Source organism: Bombus pyrosoma, linkage group LG2 (genome assembly GCF_014825855.1).
Source record: "Bombus pyrosoma isolate SC7728 linkage group LG2, ASM1482585v1, whole genome shotgun sequence".
NCBI classification, from domain to species: Eukaryota; Metazoa; Arthropoda; class Insecta; order Hymenoptera; family Apidae; genus Bombus; species Bombus pyrosoma.
This window is the reverse complement of record NC_057771.1, coordinates 8,484,057-8,501,449: the sequence shown is the minus strand read 5'-3', so window position 1 is coordinate 8,501,449 and position 17,393 is coordinate 8,484,057. Positions and strand designations below refer to the sequence as shown.

Sequence of the window (17,393 nt, the reverse complement as noted above, 5' to 3'; positions counted from 1 at the left end):
TGATCCATCTAGCATCCAACGACGTTATATCTACACTTTGATCTTCTGCAATCTTCTTAATCTTTTGTACCTTACTGGCGTTGAGAGATATTGATATTTTGGAAAATTTTCCTTGGTTAATAATAAAAAATAATAACGAATAATTATGGATTGTATAATATCTTCTTTTCCATCGGTGAACGTATAAAGATTTTCTCAAAACATCGAAAGATTTTTCGCTGATCGAGACGAAAATCTAGTTGAGACATTAAAATTCGAGGATCGCGGTAACATTAAAAACAATTCGCATTACATCTTATTCAAGCAATCCGTTTCTTCGATAACGTACAATTTTTCTTTTACGATTCGTTTGAGAAATATAAAAGTTCGAACGGTTACCTTTTTCTGCCGAAGTTTAATAGCGAGTTTCAGCCGGTTCAGATGCATCCTTTCGCCGTGCTCGAACGCTGGCCCGGTGGGATCGTGATTTAGGAGCACCTCCAGCTCGTAGGAACTTCTAGTGTGATCCAGTAAAGCAGTAGCAAAGTCTTGGCATTGTCTTCGAAGCTCCTAGAATCGCAACATTGCCGTTTCGAGAAGCGAGCACGCGAGCCGCGAAACAAGTTCCGTCAATAACGCGAAGGGACGGAATTATTCGCCGGTGTTTCTCTGCAGAAGCGTTGCTACTTTCGTTGACGGAAGTTTCCTCGACGGTGCTTCTGCAAGTAAGCTGCGACGTCGTTAGCGAAACTTTTTTCTCAAACGTATACGGGTTTTTCTCGAAAACGATGGCTCTTGAAAACGGCTCTTAAAAGAAGCTGTATCGAATTTTAAGGACACTTGGAGGCCCGTATCGTTCGTTTCCAGGGAAATTGCGAAGAGAAGCATGAATAAGAGCGATAAAAAGATTCAGATCGAAGACAGGTCGTTTGTCAATCGAGTTGTCGGGGGACAATCGGCCATTGGGCGCGATTCGAGACCTTCGAAAAAACGCGGAGTAATCTCGTGGAAACTTTATCCCCGCGAACGAAGGATAGGGAGAAATCGGCCGGTAATTTATTTCCCTTTAGTGCTCGTCGATCGTTTGGAAGATTTAAACGATCATCTGCAGCAATTTGTTCGGACGTTATTGCATTTAAATTGATAGGTACAAAGTGACGGGTGTGTTTAATCGGCTGGGCGATCAAAAAAGAAGAAAATATGTCGAACATTGAAAGAAACGAGCGACTCAGCTATATCACACAAAGTAAGAATAAAAGAATTGTGATTTCAGAGACATTCCGTACAATGTTCCACAGAATATTCTCGTGAAATAATAGTTTCACAGAAGGAGATCCAAGATGGCCGGCAAACGATAGACCGTCGCTCGATACGACAAAAAAGGGCCGAAAAGAGAAGCGAGAAGTTTTTATCGCGTCACGAGAAAGGAAAGTTGGACGAGGGTTGGTCGTCTACAATTCATCCTCGTTAATCGATTGCCAATCTCTTTATAGGCTTAATCAATCCGCCAACGACGATGAATTATTTTCGTTCGATCGTTATTCGAAATTCGGAATCGATAAAAGAAACATTGAAAGTATTCCAAAGTAACTTTCCTTGTGCGTTCGTTATCCGACGAAATTTTCATTGTCCGGTAACTAGAAAATACATCGCGTTTTTCGGAAAAAGATAGAAACGAGCGAACGAGCAGGAATCCGGTGCAGCCCTGTTCCGTCTGGAGTTACGCGCCAAAGCAAACATTTATGACATCAAAGCGCCATACCAAACTGTTCAAACGTTCGCTAATATCTGCGAGTGGCCATGTACTTCGAGATCAAGCTAACGAGACATTAATATCCGTCGTCGCGTTGCTTCGACCATGAAACTTTCATCGAGACGTTTTGCCTAGTGTTATTTCGTTTTCTCTAGAGTAGTTTAGAGGAAGGACACTCGCGAGTATTTCGAGACTTTCGTGAATCGAAAACGACCACGTGCGCTCGAGCTGTTTACAAGAATTAACAACGATCGCGTTTACAACGCGAGAAAGACGACGCTTTGCGTCAACAAAGATGGCCGACAGAAATAAGCAGACCGCGTCGTACTGGAAAATGCACGAGCCGTTTCTTCGTATTAATTTCCTTTCATGCGTGCCCCGACTCTCGTCGACATCGATATTTGCCAGCTTAAATGTCAGATTCGCCGGAAGGATCCCGAATAAACAATTTGTACAAGACCTGTATAGATATCTTTGCGAAGCATCGATTTGCATTATATTGATTTATTTTGTTCCTTTCTACATTCATGAATTCCGGTGATCTGCGAATTTTCCATTTGAGAGTCTGGAACATCTCTACGGGGCAAAAGCATTCTTGCCACGCGAACAAACGAAATAAATGACGGCAATAATATACGACTTATACGACCTTATAAAGAAACCTATACGTTTCAATCTACGTCGGAGGAATACGTATACGTGGCGCCACATTCTTTCGCAAGCTTATGTCAACCCTAACTTTCTTAACTTTGTGCCCCATTTTCGTTATATCTTTAGAAGATCCTACCCATAATATCTGGGAAAATATTTTTATACTTTCTTTTTCTAGCCATATAGTACCATGTAGTATGTATACTACTCACATTCATAAGTATCTGGACGGTGGTCGATTTATGGTATCAGTATGAGATTCTTATTGAAGCGTACTATTGAAGAATACTATTTTAGAATCGAATTATAAAACGTGTATATATTATATACATATTTATTAAATGTCGATCTCTCGGTCGCCAGACAATAAAGCGCTAAATTGCCCGTTCAACAACATGACGTTAACGTACATATTTTACTGTTTATATGTAACCACAAAATTTATTAATTAAATTATTTAACCACAAATGGTATTTACTTTAGATTTGGATGACCCGCCTTAATCTTCCTTTCAATTGAGAAATCAAAAAATTGTAACACAGGTAGTTCCATAATAACCAATTGGTTCAATCAACCGATCTAATAGCGTCGTAATATTTTATTATACGAAGCTGTGATGATTGTAAAGGATAATATCATCGTAGCTCTATTTGTCCATGATTGTACAATTGAAGTATATAACTTGTTAAAAATAAGCAGGTTTTTTAAATATTTTCGGTCATTAGCAGCGCGAAGAACGTAGGGCAGATACGCTACCGTAAATTTCGTTTCGTAGATGGGTTTGCAGAAGAAGTAATTGAACGACGAGGAAAGTGGGCCAAAAGGGTTGAGAAGCGAGCAAACTCCGAAGTTCAACGGTTGTTTTATGTAATCTTCCCCTTGTGGCTTCACGGATACGTTCTCCAAGCGGGGGGAGGGAGCGTCGCGTTTCCATGGTTAAATTGAACGTTAGATTCTATTTTCCGGCGTAATCGGGTACTTTAAACGAACATCGAATAAAATTGAAAGTATGGTAACTAGACTATGGACAAAATAACATCGCCTTCTGCTTATCGAAGACGAAATCCTTTGAAAGGAGAGACAAGTTATCTTGTCGTGGCACTCTTCCATTAGAGTTCCACCCTTACATCAAGTTAAAGTTACGCTGTTCCATGCAACGATTCAATTCACCCTTACTATTAGAAGAAGGATTCCTGTATATCGATTTTAATCTCTTTTTCTAAAGTGTAAAGAAACACATCGATAATATCGTTTTAACATTGTTTTACTATACGTTGAATTCCTTTCTTTTCCTATATCGACTTTCTATTCCCTATCGTATTTACCGAGGCAATACACGCTGTTACTTAATTGTCTCACCTGATATTCGCACTTAAATTCGTGCTCGAGGAACGAAAGTCGCCGAAGTTCCCAAGAGAGCTCGAACGCAGTTAGGATGGGGTCCTTTGAGGAAAGAGCGATCAAGGACGGCGATGCTAGAGCTCTGTATGCGTTTATTCGGCTCCTGGAATGCCTCAGAGAATCCTCTCTCCTCGATGTTACACACTCGTCGCACCTGCTCGTGAATAAATGCCATCATCGTAATCAATATTATTATGACTCTAGTTAGGGATTTTCCGCTCTGTTTGTAAACATCGGATGTTGAGTTTCGTGTAAGATAAGAGGATAGACGTAGTATTTACGATAGATATTATTGAAGGAAGTGAAATTTCACCCTATGCTTGGCAATTGGGGATTAAGTTTGGGCTGCGTAAAGGTCGCATCGTAGATACCCTAACTGATTGGTATACGCGGGCTCCGCACGAACATCGCATGTTGTGATAAATCAGTACGGGAAATTAATCAACGTGAAACGTATACTTAACAGTTTACAGCTTCTCGCGTCAGATTTATTTTTGAAGAAAATTTCGTAACTATGGGAAGGATGAAAGAGGCTTTGTTTGAAGACCGCTCACCCGCAACGAACATCGTGTGGCATAGGTAACGTGGATCCGCGGTCCAGCAGGATCTTAATGATCTCGTAGTTATCCCTATGAGCGGCTAAGATTAGGGGTGTAATGTCTGGTGTGAAGGTTGCGGTGTCCGATGGCAGCGCTTCCCAGCTCTGGAACACAAACGTATAAACTTATATTATATATACTGCAATACGGAGCAATTGTTCTTTAGATAGAGCGTAGAAGAAATTCGTAGATCGCGAATTTACGTTAATCTTGCGACGAATACGCGAGCAAATGTATAATAAGAATTTTGCAGGGTAAGCACAGGAGAGATGTTACGTGGATTGAAAAAGTTGATTTGAATTCTTTCAAATATACGTGATATATCTTATTTCTTTTTTTCTTTTTTATAGAAATGAAACAACTCGTTAGAAAATAACCACAGCAGACACATAAATAAGAAGATTATGTTCAAGAGATTAGGGTTAATAGATTAATTGAAACAAATAAACGAGATGGGTCTCGTGTCGCGACACGCGACCATAATGAAACTGTTATTTCGTTCTTCCATCTTGAAATAGCTACGATGGATCATCTTTCCCGTACTTGCCCTGTTTCTTTAATAATCGACGCACTTAGCAAACTAATAAAACATCGCGATCGTTGGAGGCAAGGGGGGGCCATGATAATTATTTCCGATGGCGAACGTAAGCCGATTCCTCCCTCGGAAAAAAGGAATAAAGGCTGATTAAGCTTCCTCTCGTCAACAATTCCGCGACCCTCTCGCCTTTATTTTCCCGTTTTCCCCGATGTCCAGTCGGCGTGAATTTGACCGGTATACGGGTGCAAGCGTTTTTTCAAGCTCTGACGGAAATGAGATTCGGTCAGCTGGCTTTCATCGAGAAACGCTTTCATCGAGACGCGCTTTGTTGCGAGTGACGGTCAACGACGGAAAACTCTTCGGATTACCTGATTAAAATGTGGGTCGACTTATTTCTCGAATGGAATCTACTTAACCGTAACGCTGAGTCGTCTGGCCGCCGTAGTTGGTCGCCTAAGCGCGGAACGAAACCAACCAACGGTGAAAATTACGGGGCAAGGGGGAGTTTCGATAACAGAAACGAAATTGCCTAGCCGGAAAAATGCAATCACCGCTTAATTGCGAGGCGAAGCTTGTTGCTACGAAATCAAAGTGTCTCCGATAGAGCAAAGGAAAGTTCGAGCGGAAGGGACGAGGAAAAATTGTTCAAAGAACGTCTTATACACGACCGTAAAAATGTTCAAAGAAACGTTTTATACGCGCGCGACTGGTTTCTACGGATTGATAAAGAGAAAAGCATAAAAAATTCTTGGATCGATACAGTTACATATACTAGACGATGAAAGCGACTAACGTGTGGCTCCCCGTTTCGATGAAGACTTTCCTCGTGTTCCAGAAGTACCTCGACCGCTTCGACGAATTCTTCGGAGATGGCGTGAAGCAACGCGTCCTTCGTGTCGACTTTATGCTCGATCAGCAGCTCCACCATTTCCAGATTTTCGTTATCGATCGCCATTAAAAGCGCCGAACGTCCCAATGGATCCACGCAGTTGATGTTCATTTCGGTTTCGTGAGCACTCTGCAACATCCTGAAACAACATCCACCACGTTTCTACCTACTAACTTCCCTATTTATTTTTTCCCTTTCGTTTTACCATTTCTATCTCTCTCTCTCTCTCTCTCTCTCTCTTTTTATTTTCTTTTATTTCAACCACGAAGCTCACGATTTTCCCATTACGTTCACCGGAACGGATCGACTTGGCAATCGTATTTAGCTGTCCTGTTTCCCGAGACCGGGCCAAATGAGAATTCCACGACCGCTGAAACTTTCCTGTACATCGCAATCGGTATTAATTGCGTCGAGACGAGCAACGCCGTGAAGAATTCCGAGAAGTTTCAGCATCACGGGACGATTGTTCGTAGGATAATTAGATCTTTTTTTTTGGCACACTGACGCGATATACATATGTGTATACGATACGCGTTTGACCTTCCCCCGCGAGATCTCTTGTCCTGTTTAACTCTCAAGCTCTAGATCCAACGGATTTCAACCAGCTCGCGTGTATGCTCATTTGCACAAAAGCCACGATTGCGATACTCTTACGCGCCGTTTCTTCCTGCCTTTCAAATTAACCATTGTAGTCGCGTTGAAAGTGATCGAAACAATACCTTGCTTCTTGCCGATTCTAGCCCGCTGAACATTCATATTTCGGATGTATATTTGGGAATGAAAATTTTTCTATACAAAAATATGCATATATGCGTGTGTCTCGCGGAGTTATCTGTATCTGTCCTTTCATATGTTCATACTATGAACACGTTTCTTACAACTTCGAAAATAACGATATATCGACTTGTGTTTATTAAGTTATTTTTGCTCCTTTATATGGATACTCTTAAAGCTTGATCCTAACTTCTTGAAACTCTCCGTGGAAAAAGGATCAGTTACATCCAGACTCGGATATAATTGGTATAGGACGTGTCTTGTTTGCGAATGATTAACCACGAGATACGAACGTTCGATGATGTAACTAGGATTTCGAGAGGCTTTGAAAATTCTCTTCTACATATATATATATATATATATATATATATACATACATATATCTGTATATATATATACAGAGGAGAAAAAATTGGCACGTGTACGAGAGTGAATTTTTCCAATCTGTCTTGCGACATTAAGGATTCTTCCCTTCGTTATTCTCGTTACATAATCCACGCGCGCTACGTGCCCCAAAAATTTCCACTCCCCAAATATAATTCCATTAACACGTAAATATACGTTGCCAGCTCACGTACGATTTTGATTTTCCAAAGTCTCACCTTCTGACAGAAGCAACATCTCCACGTTCCACCGCGAGAAGGTACTTCTTCTCTTGATAGGACAGACTAGCCATTTCCTGGTGCGGTCTCACCACGTTCTCTTCCTCTATCATGCCGTGGATACTGTGCCTCTGCAAACCGTCGTAACTTTTTATTATAGTCTCGTCGCTGCGTCCACGTTTCGAAAAATGAAGCTTCTCGTAGCTTTATTCCATCCGCCGTGCTATTCATCCTCGCGACAGGATTAATCAAAACATGTCGCTACCCGCCAATGTTTTCCTTTCGTTCGGTCCCGCGATACATCCTTTTTTTCGGTATTACATTTACAATTTTTTTTTATTTTTTATGAACATTTACGATACGCATGGTGTGTGGAAAAGGTAACGAAGTCGGTCTTATTTCTCATAAATTGGTAACGTCATCATTAGACCGTGGATTTTTGTGCAAATTCGTATTTTTGAGAACGTAATTTAACAAAGTAGAGCTTCGACAGGAAATTGTTTCACTCACCAAGTGTTACAGGCAGCGCTATACTTTGCATATTTCATATATTTTTTCATATTAAGTGCACTTTAAAATTTCCCAGAAATGCATAAAAATCCGTCGTCCACTGTTTTTCTCACACACCTTCTACGAGCCACATTATACTCAATACACCGACGTACCATATTTTCCAATATAATACTAATACACGTCTACTTATAATATATTATTCAGTGGAATTTGCTGGACTTTGCCCCAATCCCACTTTTCATAACAAAAAACCATCGATTCCTCAAGAAACTCGGGGGGTAACGGGTTATTGATCGACGGACGAAACTCTGATGAAAGATGGATGAAATTAGGATGATAAATGTACCGCAACGTTGGATATAGTCAGCCGAGTGAACGACGTGCGCGCGAATGGATCTGCATCGTGGATCGAGAGAAGCGGCGTGATTTAAACCGATACGACGTCATCGAACTTCTGGATGTAGAACTAGGCGAATATAATGAAATAACTAGCGGGGTACGAGCAGAGTTGAGTGTGTTACCTGGGGATCGGACACTTCGGAAATTTCGTGGAACTTTGAAGTTTTAACCCTAAACTCGATACTCTCGAGAGGTAACAGCTAACTGGATTCTGAAAGTTTTTCTCCTAAGAGGCGGTGAAAGGATTATGGTTAGTTTTTCTTCCAATTTTCTACTTCTTCGTGTCCCTTATCCTACCTGCTATAAACTTAATTTCAAGAATTCTTATCTATTTTTAAAGTATATTTTCTGTATATATTTGCAGCGTATCGATATCAAACTACCGATTCGCTTCGTATATTAAGTCATCCCGTACGTAATGTCGTCTCTTACTTCTGAAAAGTTCAGTTTATACGTAACAACAATTAAAAAGAAAACTATAATCAGCATTAACAGAATCGTTATTAATCATAAAAGTGTGCGCAGACGTAAAGTTCTAACTTAATTAAGTGTGGAACTAATGGGCTAATAGTTTAATAGTATATATGGGCTAATAGTATAGTAATAAATAAAAGTTCTGCCAAGTGTAAACCTGACGTTATGAAATAATTTAATATTTGTCTCAAATTTAAGAAATTTTCTAACCATAGAGAAATACGATTCGTTCGAAAATGACCGGAAGGGAACAGTAGCGTCGATCGAGGGATATACAGGAGCGTGGGTGAATATGGAAAGGCTGATCGAAGATTCAGCTGAAATTGGGACGATCGTAGGAAGAACAAGGGGAGTAATTAACGACTCGGATAGCCGTTCATTGTTCGATCGTGGAAACCTCTCGTTAGGAGGGAAGCTCTCTTTATGCTTGTCATTAGATTGCGGACGAGGAAAGAATACCGAATACAACACATAAAGATCAAACAAGAGAGGAAACAATGCCTTCTTCCTACACAAGCCCATTCAAAGGAAGAATTAACCTCTATGCTTGTATACTTTTCTGCAAATCGGGTATTCTCGGAGCTTTTCTTCGTGAAATCCTAATATATAAGATAAGATAGTATAAGACATATGTAAGATAAAGCCAGGACTGGATGATCAAGTGATTACGGTGTAATTGTTCGCAGCAGTGCTATTATCGCTCCTTCAATTATACTGTTCGGAACACGAGGTATTATGTGACTGCAAACGGTATGTTTGTGGGTAAATTCAATCGAGAGAGCTTCTATTCTTCTGCAAAATCCTTTGATCGGCGTGATATTAATTAAATACACGAGTAGCTTTTCATCTTGCGTTTTGAATTTCTAAGGTAATGCTAAGAGTGTGGGAACTGGTGAAATTTAATTTAACCTAACAGCATAGACGATATTAGGTTCAATAAATGAAAGAGTTGGAATAAAAAATGAAAGGTATAATTGAAAATTATTATACCATTCTCTGTACTTAGCATAACAAGCTTTTTATTTCATTGGAATCGCTTAACCTAATTAATAATAATTAGATACTAATGAGAAATTTCATAGGGATAACTGAATATTTCGGTCGAGATCGTAACAATTTTTCAAGGAGAGAATTAAAAAGTTAGCAGAAAGTTGGAATAGTAGTTCCAGAAAACAAGACGCTACTTATGCGATAACCTAATATTTCCTCCCACAGGTATCTCATTACGCTTGACAAAGTATTGTATTTCTCATTAGAGATTGACCGAGTAAAAAAGTTATGTCTCTGACGAGCATGACTAGGCACATAGACAGCATTTCACCGACACATCAGTCTTTTCACTATTCTATGAACCCCACACAGAATTTTTAACTAAGCCACTTTTCTTCGCGCCTTTTCATTGACTTAACCCTACTGCGGTCCTCGAGTTTTCATATCTCAATCTTACTCTGATTTTAGCGATTTAGAACATTTAAACGCAGAAAATCAAAAGGAGAAGCGTCTCTCGCGTTTATCTCAAACTTAAGAAATTTCATGACGACAAAACATAAACGAAATACGACGAAACATAGGACATGACCCAAGAGATGCTGTAGGACTAATCGATCGTAACCATAAAGTACATTACAATGAATCGAAGACATCTTACAAATCCTCCAATCGTCGACTTTTGGACCCTAATGAAGTCTCCTTCCAGAGACTTCCCTATTACTCGAAGATACAACTCTTTGACGTCTTCATAAGCAATCGTTAACCGAGCTCTTACCAACGGTTTCTTTATTTTTTATTTATTTATCAGCTGACTAATACGACATCGACCATGTGTTAAGGATCCAAGGCAAGAGTCAGGAAGTTTATCAAAGACGTTAAACATAGAACTCTGATATTTGCAGAACGACGACGATCCGCAAACACATGTACGATGGAGGCGGAAATGAAATAGTGTGGGGGGTAATGCGAGACGAGATCCTGCGGTTAACGTCGACGTCTCCAGCAATTAAGCAACCCTCCGTTTCTAATCATACAGCTATCCATGTCCTTTCGCACCAAGGACACCGCGTATACGTGCGATGTGCGTATATATGTACATATATCTGGTCCCGATGGAAAAGGGTCGAGTGGTAGGGGCCGATAGAGAGATGGTTGTTAGGAGGAGGGTTGATGGACAATGTTTGCCGAGGGTGTGGCGGCTCGACAATTAGGGTGCGCCCCGGCAAACACTCGTTCGTTGTCAGTGTCGGCCCTTGGCACAGTATGTCATCTTCTTGAAGCCGAGAGGGGTAATCGCGAGCTCACGCGTATTGCGCCGAGTACCTCCATCCCTCCGTTACCTGGTAGCCTCATTATTTTCCAACCTCCGCCCCTTTTCAGCCAACTTTTATCAAGAATTTTCTTCCGTAATTCTATTAAGATTGTAATTGCGGTTCTGACGAATGAAACATCCGAAGATCGAAATGCATACATTCATAAGAATCTATACGTTTGATTGCTCCGGTGTACTCGTCAGAAGATGCGTTTGTTTCATCATCCTCATTTTTAGCATTATTTTCATTTCAAAATTAAAGTTAAACTAGGCAAGAGTGAATTTTATATGTTGAATAGACAATTATCTCGTGCCGAAGAACATTTTTCGACCTGATACACACGCGCTGTACTTTTAAATAAACGAAGACTTTTATTCTTAGCGTTCACTGACTTCGGGCATCGTAGTCGTTACGAGCTTCTGCTGACCTGTATTCAAAGCAGCTCCATTCCCGTGTCGACCGGTCATGTTCAAGTGTTCGTCGTATGATTTAGTTGCGGCTTCCCGGTGGTTTTTTTTGCGAGAGGCAGGAGATTCTAATGCATTGCGTCCACGCCGTGAATCAAACGCTGTCCCGTGAAACAAAGGTGAATATGATAGATAACCGGTGTGCGGAATAGCACGAAGATGAGATGAAAGTGTGGAAGATTGGTTTCGATCGTGTAAAACCACGGGATTTTGGTGGAGCAGCTCGACGAGCAGAGATTCATCGAAGACGTTTACGAACCCATAAAAGACAGAAACCAATTGCGAGGTTTCCTTTGCTATCGATGGAAGAATTAGAAATAGAACGCACGTGTCCTAATGCTTATGAACGGCGATTTCGTTTAAGAAGCTGAAATATCTAACTGTTATTAGAAAACGCGTATTGGAACTAGCAGACCGGAATTGTTAGGAGGATGTTTGATTTCACGAAATACGAGTTGTCCAGTACATTTACCATACCGCTTGCCGTCATGAAATCAACTCGATAGAGATTTTACGACGCAATAAAAACAAAAGCTTCACGGACCACTCGTAAAAGCGCGCGTATAAGCGTACGCGTTATCTTCAGCTGCTTGTAGCGTCGATAAAATAATTTTTTGCTGCTTGCTCATCTTCCTCTCTGATCTCCGATCTACAGTGTTGGAATGGGTGATTTGAGTGGTACAGAGGTCACAGACGAAATGGAACAGAGGAACGTATTAAGAATGAAAGTTTTGGCGCCGATCTCTTTCTGTCCTGTCCTTACAGCGTAATTACATCTGTCGATCGGTCGAATCCGATTATCTACGATCATCGAAATAGCGTAGGAGTTTCTTTCGAGGAACTAGTCAGAACGTCCCAGTGACAGCTTGATTCGTTCGCAGGGATTCGGAACATAATCGTCTCTCTTGAGGGGAGTTTCGAGAAGGCAATAAAAAAGTAGACTGCGACGGGAAGAGAACTTCTGATTCGTAATAGCGACTTCCGCAAATTGGGTCGACGTCGTAACGCAGTTATCGTCCGACTGCTTCCTTTTATTCGCCTGTTCACCTCCTTTCCTCTGTCAAACGCCCGTTCTACTTTGAACGTTTCGCAACTCCATTAACCCTCATGCTGGCGGCCAAAATATTCAGCCTTGTTTGGGTGTAGTCTTCCTGTAGACTAGACAGGACGATGGTATCATTTACATAGTTCCTCGAAACTGACAGTTTCCTATCTGTATGACCCAACCAAGTGTTACTTTATAGAATTTATACGAAAAATTACTTGAAACTATGATTATAAATCCTACGTCGATATGAATTATGTTCGCTCTTTTCGAACGCTTGAAAATTCTTCGATTTTCTGTATGGTGATATATTTTTAGGGAAGTTAAAGGGAACCTATCAAATAGAAATATCAGAATAGTATTAACGTAGTTATAAACTAAAAATATGTTTAAGGTTCAGTACTTAGAACATTATTTAATGTTTAATAAAGAAAGGGGGTGCATAAAAGCTCTGCGACATCTTTGCACGAACGTAAAAAATTTATTCAAGATCGATGATAGACCGTGGTTCCTTCGATAACGTGGATTTTTATTAATATTATTTCAATACGAAGGTTATCGACATGGTCACCTAGTTTACATGTAGCTAATTAAAAAATTGATTGTCTCTAATAATCTACCATGACCGTAAATAATTTCCAATTAACTTTGATCGATTTCTAATTAGTTTACATACTCGTGAATAATTGTATCGCGAATTATAAACGTTTGAAATTTACTTTGACAAACCATACATCAATTTCATTGTGCTGGTTTAATTAAAAAAATTGTTAAAAGAAAAATAGTGATGGGGACTTGGTTACCATCACGAGCGTTAATTTATTCATTGGTCGAACAAAATACTTTGTTACTGTTCGCGATAAACAGTAGCTTCTTGTGTAACGTTAGAGATACCCACCTTGACCTTTTCATCGACCTTTCTTGCAGGTTGCGGCGGCAGCGGCGGTGCCTCGGGGTCGAAGCTCACGCGCTGCCCGATGCCCCGTAGGAAACCGCTCCTCGCGCCCGAGTTCCAACCCCTGATCGTGTTAATATCCATCCTCAAAGGTAAATCTGCGCAATCATCGTCAGGAGCACCGATTTCTTCGCCGAGACCACTTTCACCAGGGGATCTCGCGCCCCTGGCGCCATGCTCCTCATCTTCGTACGCGCTTTCTGAAACAGACAAATCGACTCATTCGTTTCTCTGTAATTTGGAGATTCGTTTAAATTCGTCCCTCGAATTTCATCAAAATTCGTCTTTACATTTTGCAAAAAAAAAGCAACGTCAAATATCCTTGCTTTAACTTTAAAGTCTATGAAAACAGAAATTTATCAGTGGCAGATTGCCTGTTCTCCCTTTATCTCTACCGTTCCAAAGGTTCATAGATAACAATAATAAATTCTCCACCCTCCATCCCTAGCACTTTAATGTACATATATTTTCCGTTGAGAAGAACGATAATATCAATATTGACTTCGTATCTGTTGAGAATTGTGGACCTTAATCGGCAAAATAAAAGTAAAGGAACATTAAAATTACACTTAGAATTTATATTAAAACAGTTTTAAATTTATTTAATAAATGATTTGCAGGATCTTCGTCGATATACATTCGCACGCGTCTCAGCACTCTCTTTGTCTCACCATCTTCTATACCACACTGTTAACGGAACAGTTGCATTCATCTGTTTTACGAGACGCTGTGCACACACATACTTCTATACACTCATACTCACATACGTGTGTCACTACTACACGGCTAATCTAGTCTAGCACACAAAATTATACATATCTCAATAGTATCATTTCTATTAAAAATCACTATCTCAACTATCTCGCTATTTCATGCAGAAAACATATAGAATGTACACAGTATACAAAAATATACAAAGTACTCGTTATGGTACGTATTTAGTAGATGGTACAGGCTCCTATTTATTTGGATTTCCTTTCTTCAGTTGAAGTGCTCCTTGTGGCATATGATAATTAAAACAAGTTTCTGTTTTGTATTTATTAAATGAAACACGTCTTTAATTATGTTCGCAAAAATACGAATTTCTACGTATGAACAAAACATCACCAATGTTCGGATTACTGTTATATCCAATAATTGGAAACATTCGATCGCAGAATGTATTTACGTACTCGACATTAAGCAGAATAGTACGCGGAAACCTTTCTACTAATTTTACTATGTCAGACACAATCGCTATATCGGTGGGAATACAAATAAAGCGTTCGCGGAAGAATGGCGGGGATCCAACAGGCCTGAAAACCCGCCTTTTGTCAAAATTCAATTTTTCAAGTGCAACATTCCCCCAAAAATGACGTTTCCTTTGAAATGACAATCCTTCGAAACTTCAAGATCCACAACATTATTTTAAATAATTGTGCAACCGAGCGCTACGTTCTCGAGACAAAATCCTGAAATACAAAATGAAACTGATTGTTCCATGTAGTCGTTATAGGACTTCAAACAATAGATTTGAATTATAGTTTTACGCATACCGATCGACGTATTTCCATTGTTTAATTGCGTTGTGAGTATCTTTCAATCCTTATAAATCCCATGTCCTATTAAACAGCGCAAAGTTTATAACTATTTAAGTTTTGACAAGGTTTTTGCAAAAATGTTCAAGGGTGACAGATGTAGGATTTCTTTTATAGGAAACTTCATTTTTTATTACTAAAGAGAGTATATAAACTTAAGCTGTCACTTACTGCCACTTTTAACTCTACAGTGATTTTGAAAAATGGTCGCATGAAGTATTCTAGTGTTCCGAACGTATTCGTTGCAGCCACTTGACAGGCATTTCCGATATGGGAAAAACGAGAATTTGGATAGGCAACTACGTGCGGGAAAATTAAACTACTGAAAGTATCTATATGGTCATCGATGATTAAATGGACGAAAAACGTTGTGGAAAATGCATGTTTTAATGCAATTGAATCGATCGGCGTAATAAGAGTCATGTAAATGTTTAAATAGCTATAAAAATTTACGCAATGGAATCTTCTCCTAGAAAAAATGAAGGTGAAATTCTATTGTTATTGCACTAACATATATTCGGATACTCTTTAAAAACAGAATAACTTTTTAAAAATTGGACCAAACTGTCCGTATTTTTTTTTTTTTTTTTTTTTTTGGAAGTTGGAAGGATTAGCTTACTAGATGACGTGCAAAAATGTTTTGGAAAAATTGCAATTGGTCGGAATCGCGAAGGAAAAAGTATAGGTCAGTTTTTGTAACCTTTTAATCCAGGTCTTAATCGAGATTTAAATTAAACCATACGGTTTGAAGATTTATGACGGTTATGTACATGTTGAAAATTTCATCGAAATCGCTTAGTATTATTGTAATCATAAATAATTTATGATTTTTAGGAAATCGTATCGGATAATCGCATGCGTCGTTTAAAGAACACAACGATTCCATCAGTGAACCTTCCAAGCTCTTCAATTAATACAAAGCCTAGTATATAAGCGCATCGACAGCTATACAAACCTTTGAACGAAGAAAAATAGAATATTTGTCAAAGAAAATTTTTTTTGATTAAAAAGATTTTAAAACTGTTAAAAGTTACTGAGTATTTGGAATGCAAATAAATCAACCGACTCGAATAAACGAACGGAAAATCCAAAGGACCTACTTTCAGTAGTTCGTCATTTTATCACCAGAGAATTAAAATATAACTCACGCTAAGTTCAATAAGTTATCCAAATGTTCTCGTTTCATAAACCTTATTTATTATCTAAGCTGTCAGCCTTGGAGCATTAGTCTTTTACTGAACGAACTTTTACTCGGGCGAAACATTTGTCACAAGCATTTCAAATTTTTCATATTTCCATATATCTATTTATACAATACACATTTAAAGTTTAATACATAAATTAAAATTTAGTTTCCCCTGTAAGAGAGAAATTAGTTTACGTCAGATTATGTGCTTCACGAAGCCAATCAAATTTGATCCGATGTATTTATTTCTATCATCGAAAGAAAGCGAGATATTCAGGTGACTTGTTTCGAACGTTTCATCTTATATATCGTCCAATATTATAATTGCTATATTACATTTCTATAATTTTCAATTATATCGTAGATATATGTTTTAGTAGTTATGTTTTCAGCCTAATCACAACGATGACTTTCAAGTACTTCCTCTTCGTCCCTTTTTCTATGGAATAACAGTTCCCCTTTGTTACTATAAATAAAACTACATGCTACAAAGAAATATAGTCAAATTTTATGATGAAAAATACAGTTCTATACCAAATTTCTGTTTCCAAACTGTTTCTCTCCATAAAATAAAAGTAGCTTCTTGGAATAAAGTAAAAATCTATACTTTTTGAAAAGTTTGTTACTGTAAATACAATAAATTTGTGTTTAAAAATATCGATGACACGCTGTTCTTAATTTTGGGCACGAAATACCGCTCTCCAGACAATTGCGAGGAGGCGAGCAAAGCGACGCAACGGAACTAGATACGCCCTGTTGGTAATCAGAACGGATGATGGATCGCGAAATACACTCACCCTTATTGGTTATACGCAAACATACAGGCGTACTAGCTGCGCGTCGACAGCATTGCGACGTAATTTTCTGGATTTTCGTGCTCTCTGCCGAGAGACATCGATTACGACGCAATAATGCTATCGTGAACGTTGTGTGACGTTTTCATGAATGAAAAATGCCGATTCGCTCGATGAATCGACGTCGCTCGGCTGCGACGTGTAGCGTTTCTTCTCAATGGAACGATGTTTTACGAAAATAACGTCGGCTGTTCAAACATGGAACAGAATCCATTGTGGAGAAACAATCGAGGATCGTCACATGGTGTTTCGGTTGCGTTTAACAAACGCATTGTTCGACAAAATAGCGCTATTTCGCTTTATGTCGGTGTTGCGTGGTAACGAAACGGTTTTCTTGCTTTCAATACCGCGTTATCGTTACCAAACGATTTTCTAATTCTTCCAGTCCATTTACGCGTGATTGCTCGACAGTATGTGCTCCTTGAGAAAGCGGA

The 17,393-nt window shown here is 39.2% G+C and overlaps 1 protein-coding gene across 11 annotated transcripts in view; it reads right to left on the bottom strand.

The window, feature by feature from the left end:
• The window catches only part of LOC122574774 (transient receptor potential-gamma protein), a 100,715-nt gene that overhangs the window by 11,673 nt on the left and 71,649 nt on the right, over window positions 1-17,393 (bottom strand). For 8 of the 11 annotated variants that reach the window (XM_043742774.1, XM_043742785.1, XM_043742795.1 and 5 more), the window contains 6 exons: window positions 13,286-13,542; window positions 7,187-7,317; window positions 5,688-5,949; window positions 4,339-4,487; window positions 3,743-3,938; window positions 379-549 (listed from right to left, as the gene is read on the bottom strand). In XM_043742774.1, coding sequence (XP_043598709.1) covers window positions 379-549; window positions 3,743-3,938; window positions 4,339-4,487; window positions 5,688-5,949; window positions 7,187-7,317; window positions 13,286-13,426 — 1,050 coding nt within the window. In that variant the 5' untranslated portion in view covers window positions 13,427-13,542. Of the gene's footprint in view, window positions 1-378; window positions 550-3,742; window positions 3,939-4,338; window positions 4,488-5,687; window positions 5,950-7,186; window positions 7,318-13,285; window positions 13,543-17,393 lie in introns of those variants that run through there. The other 3 variants (XM_043742849.1, XM_043742833.1, XM_043742860.1) reach the window with 2 other exon arrangements.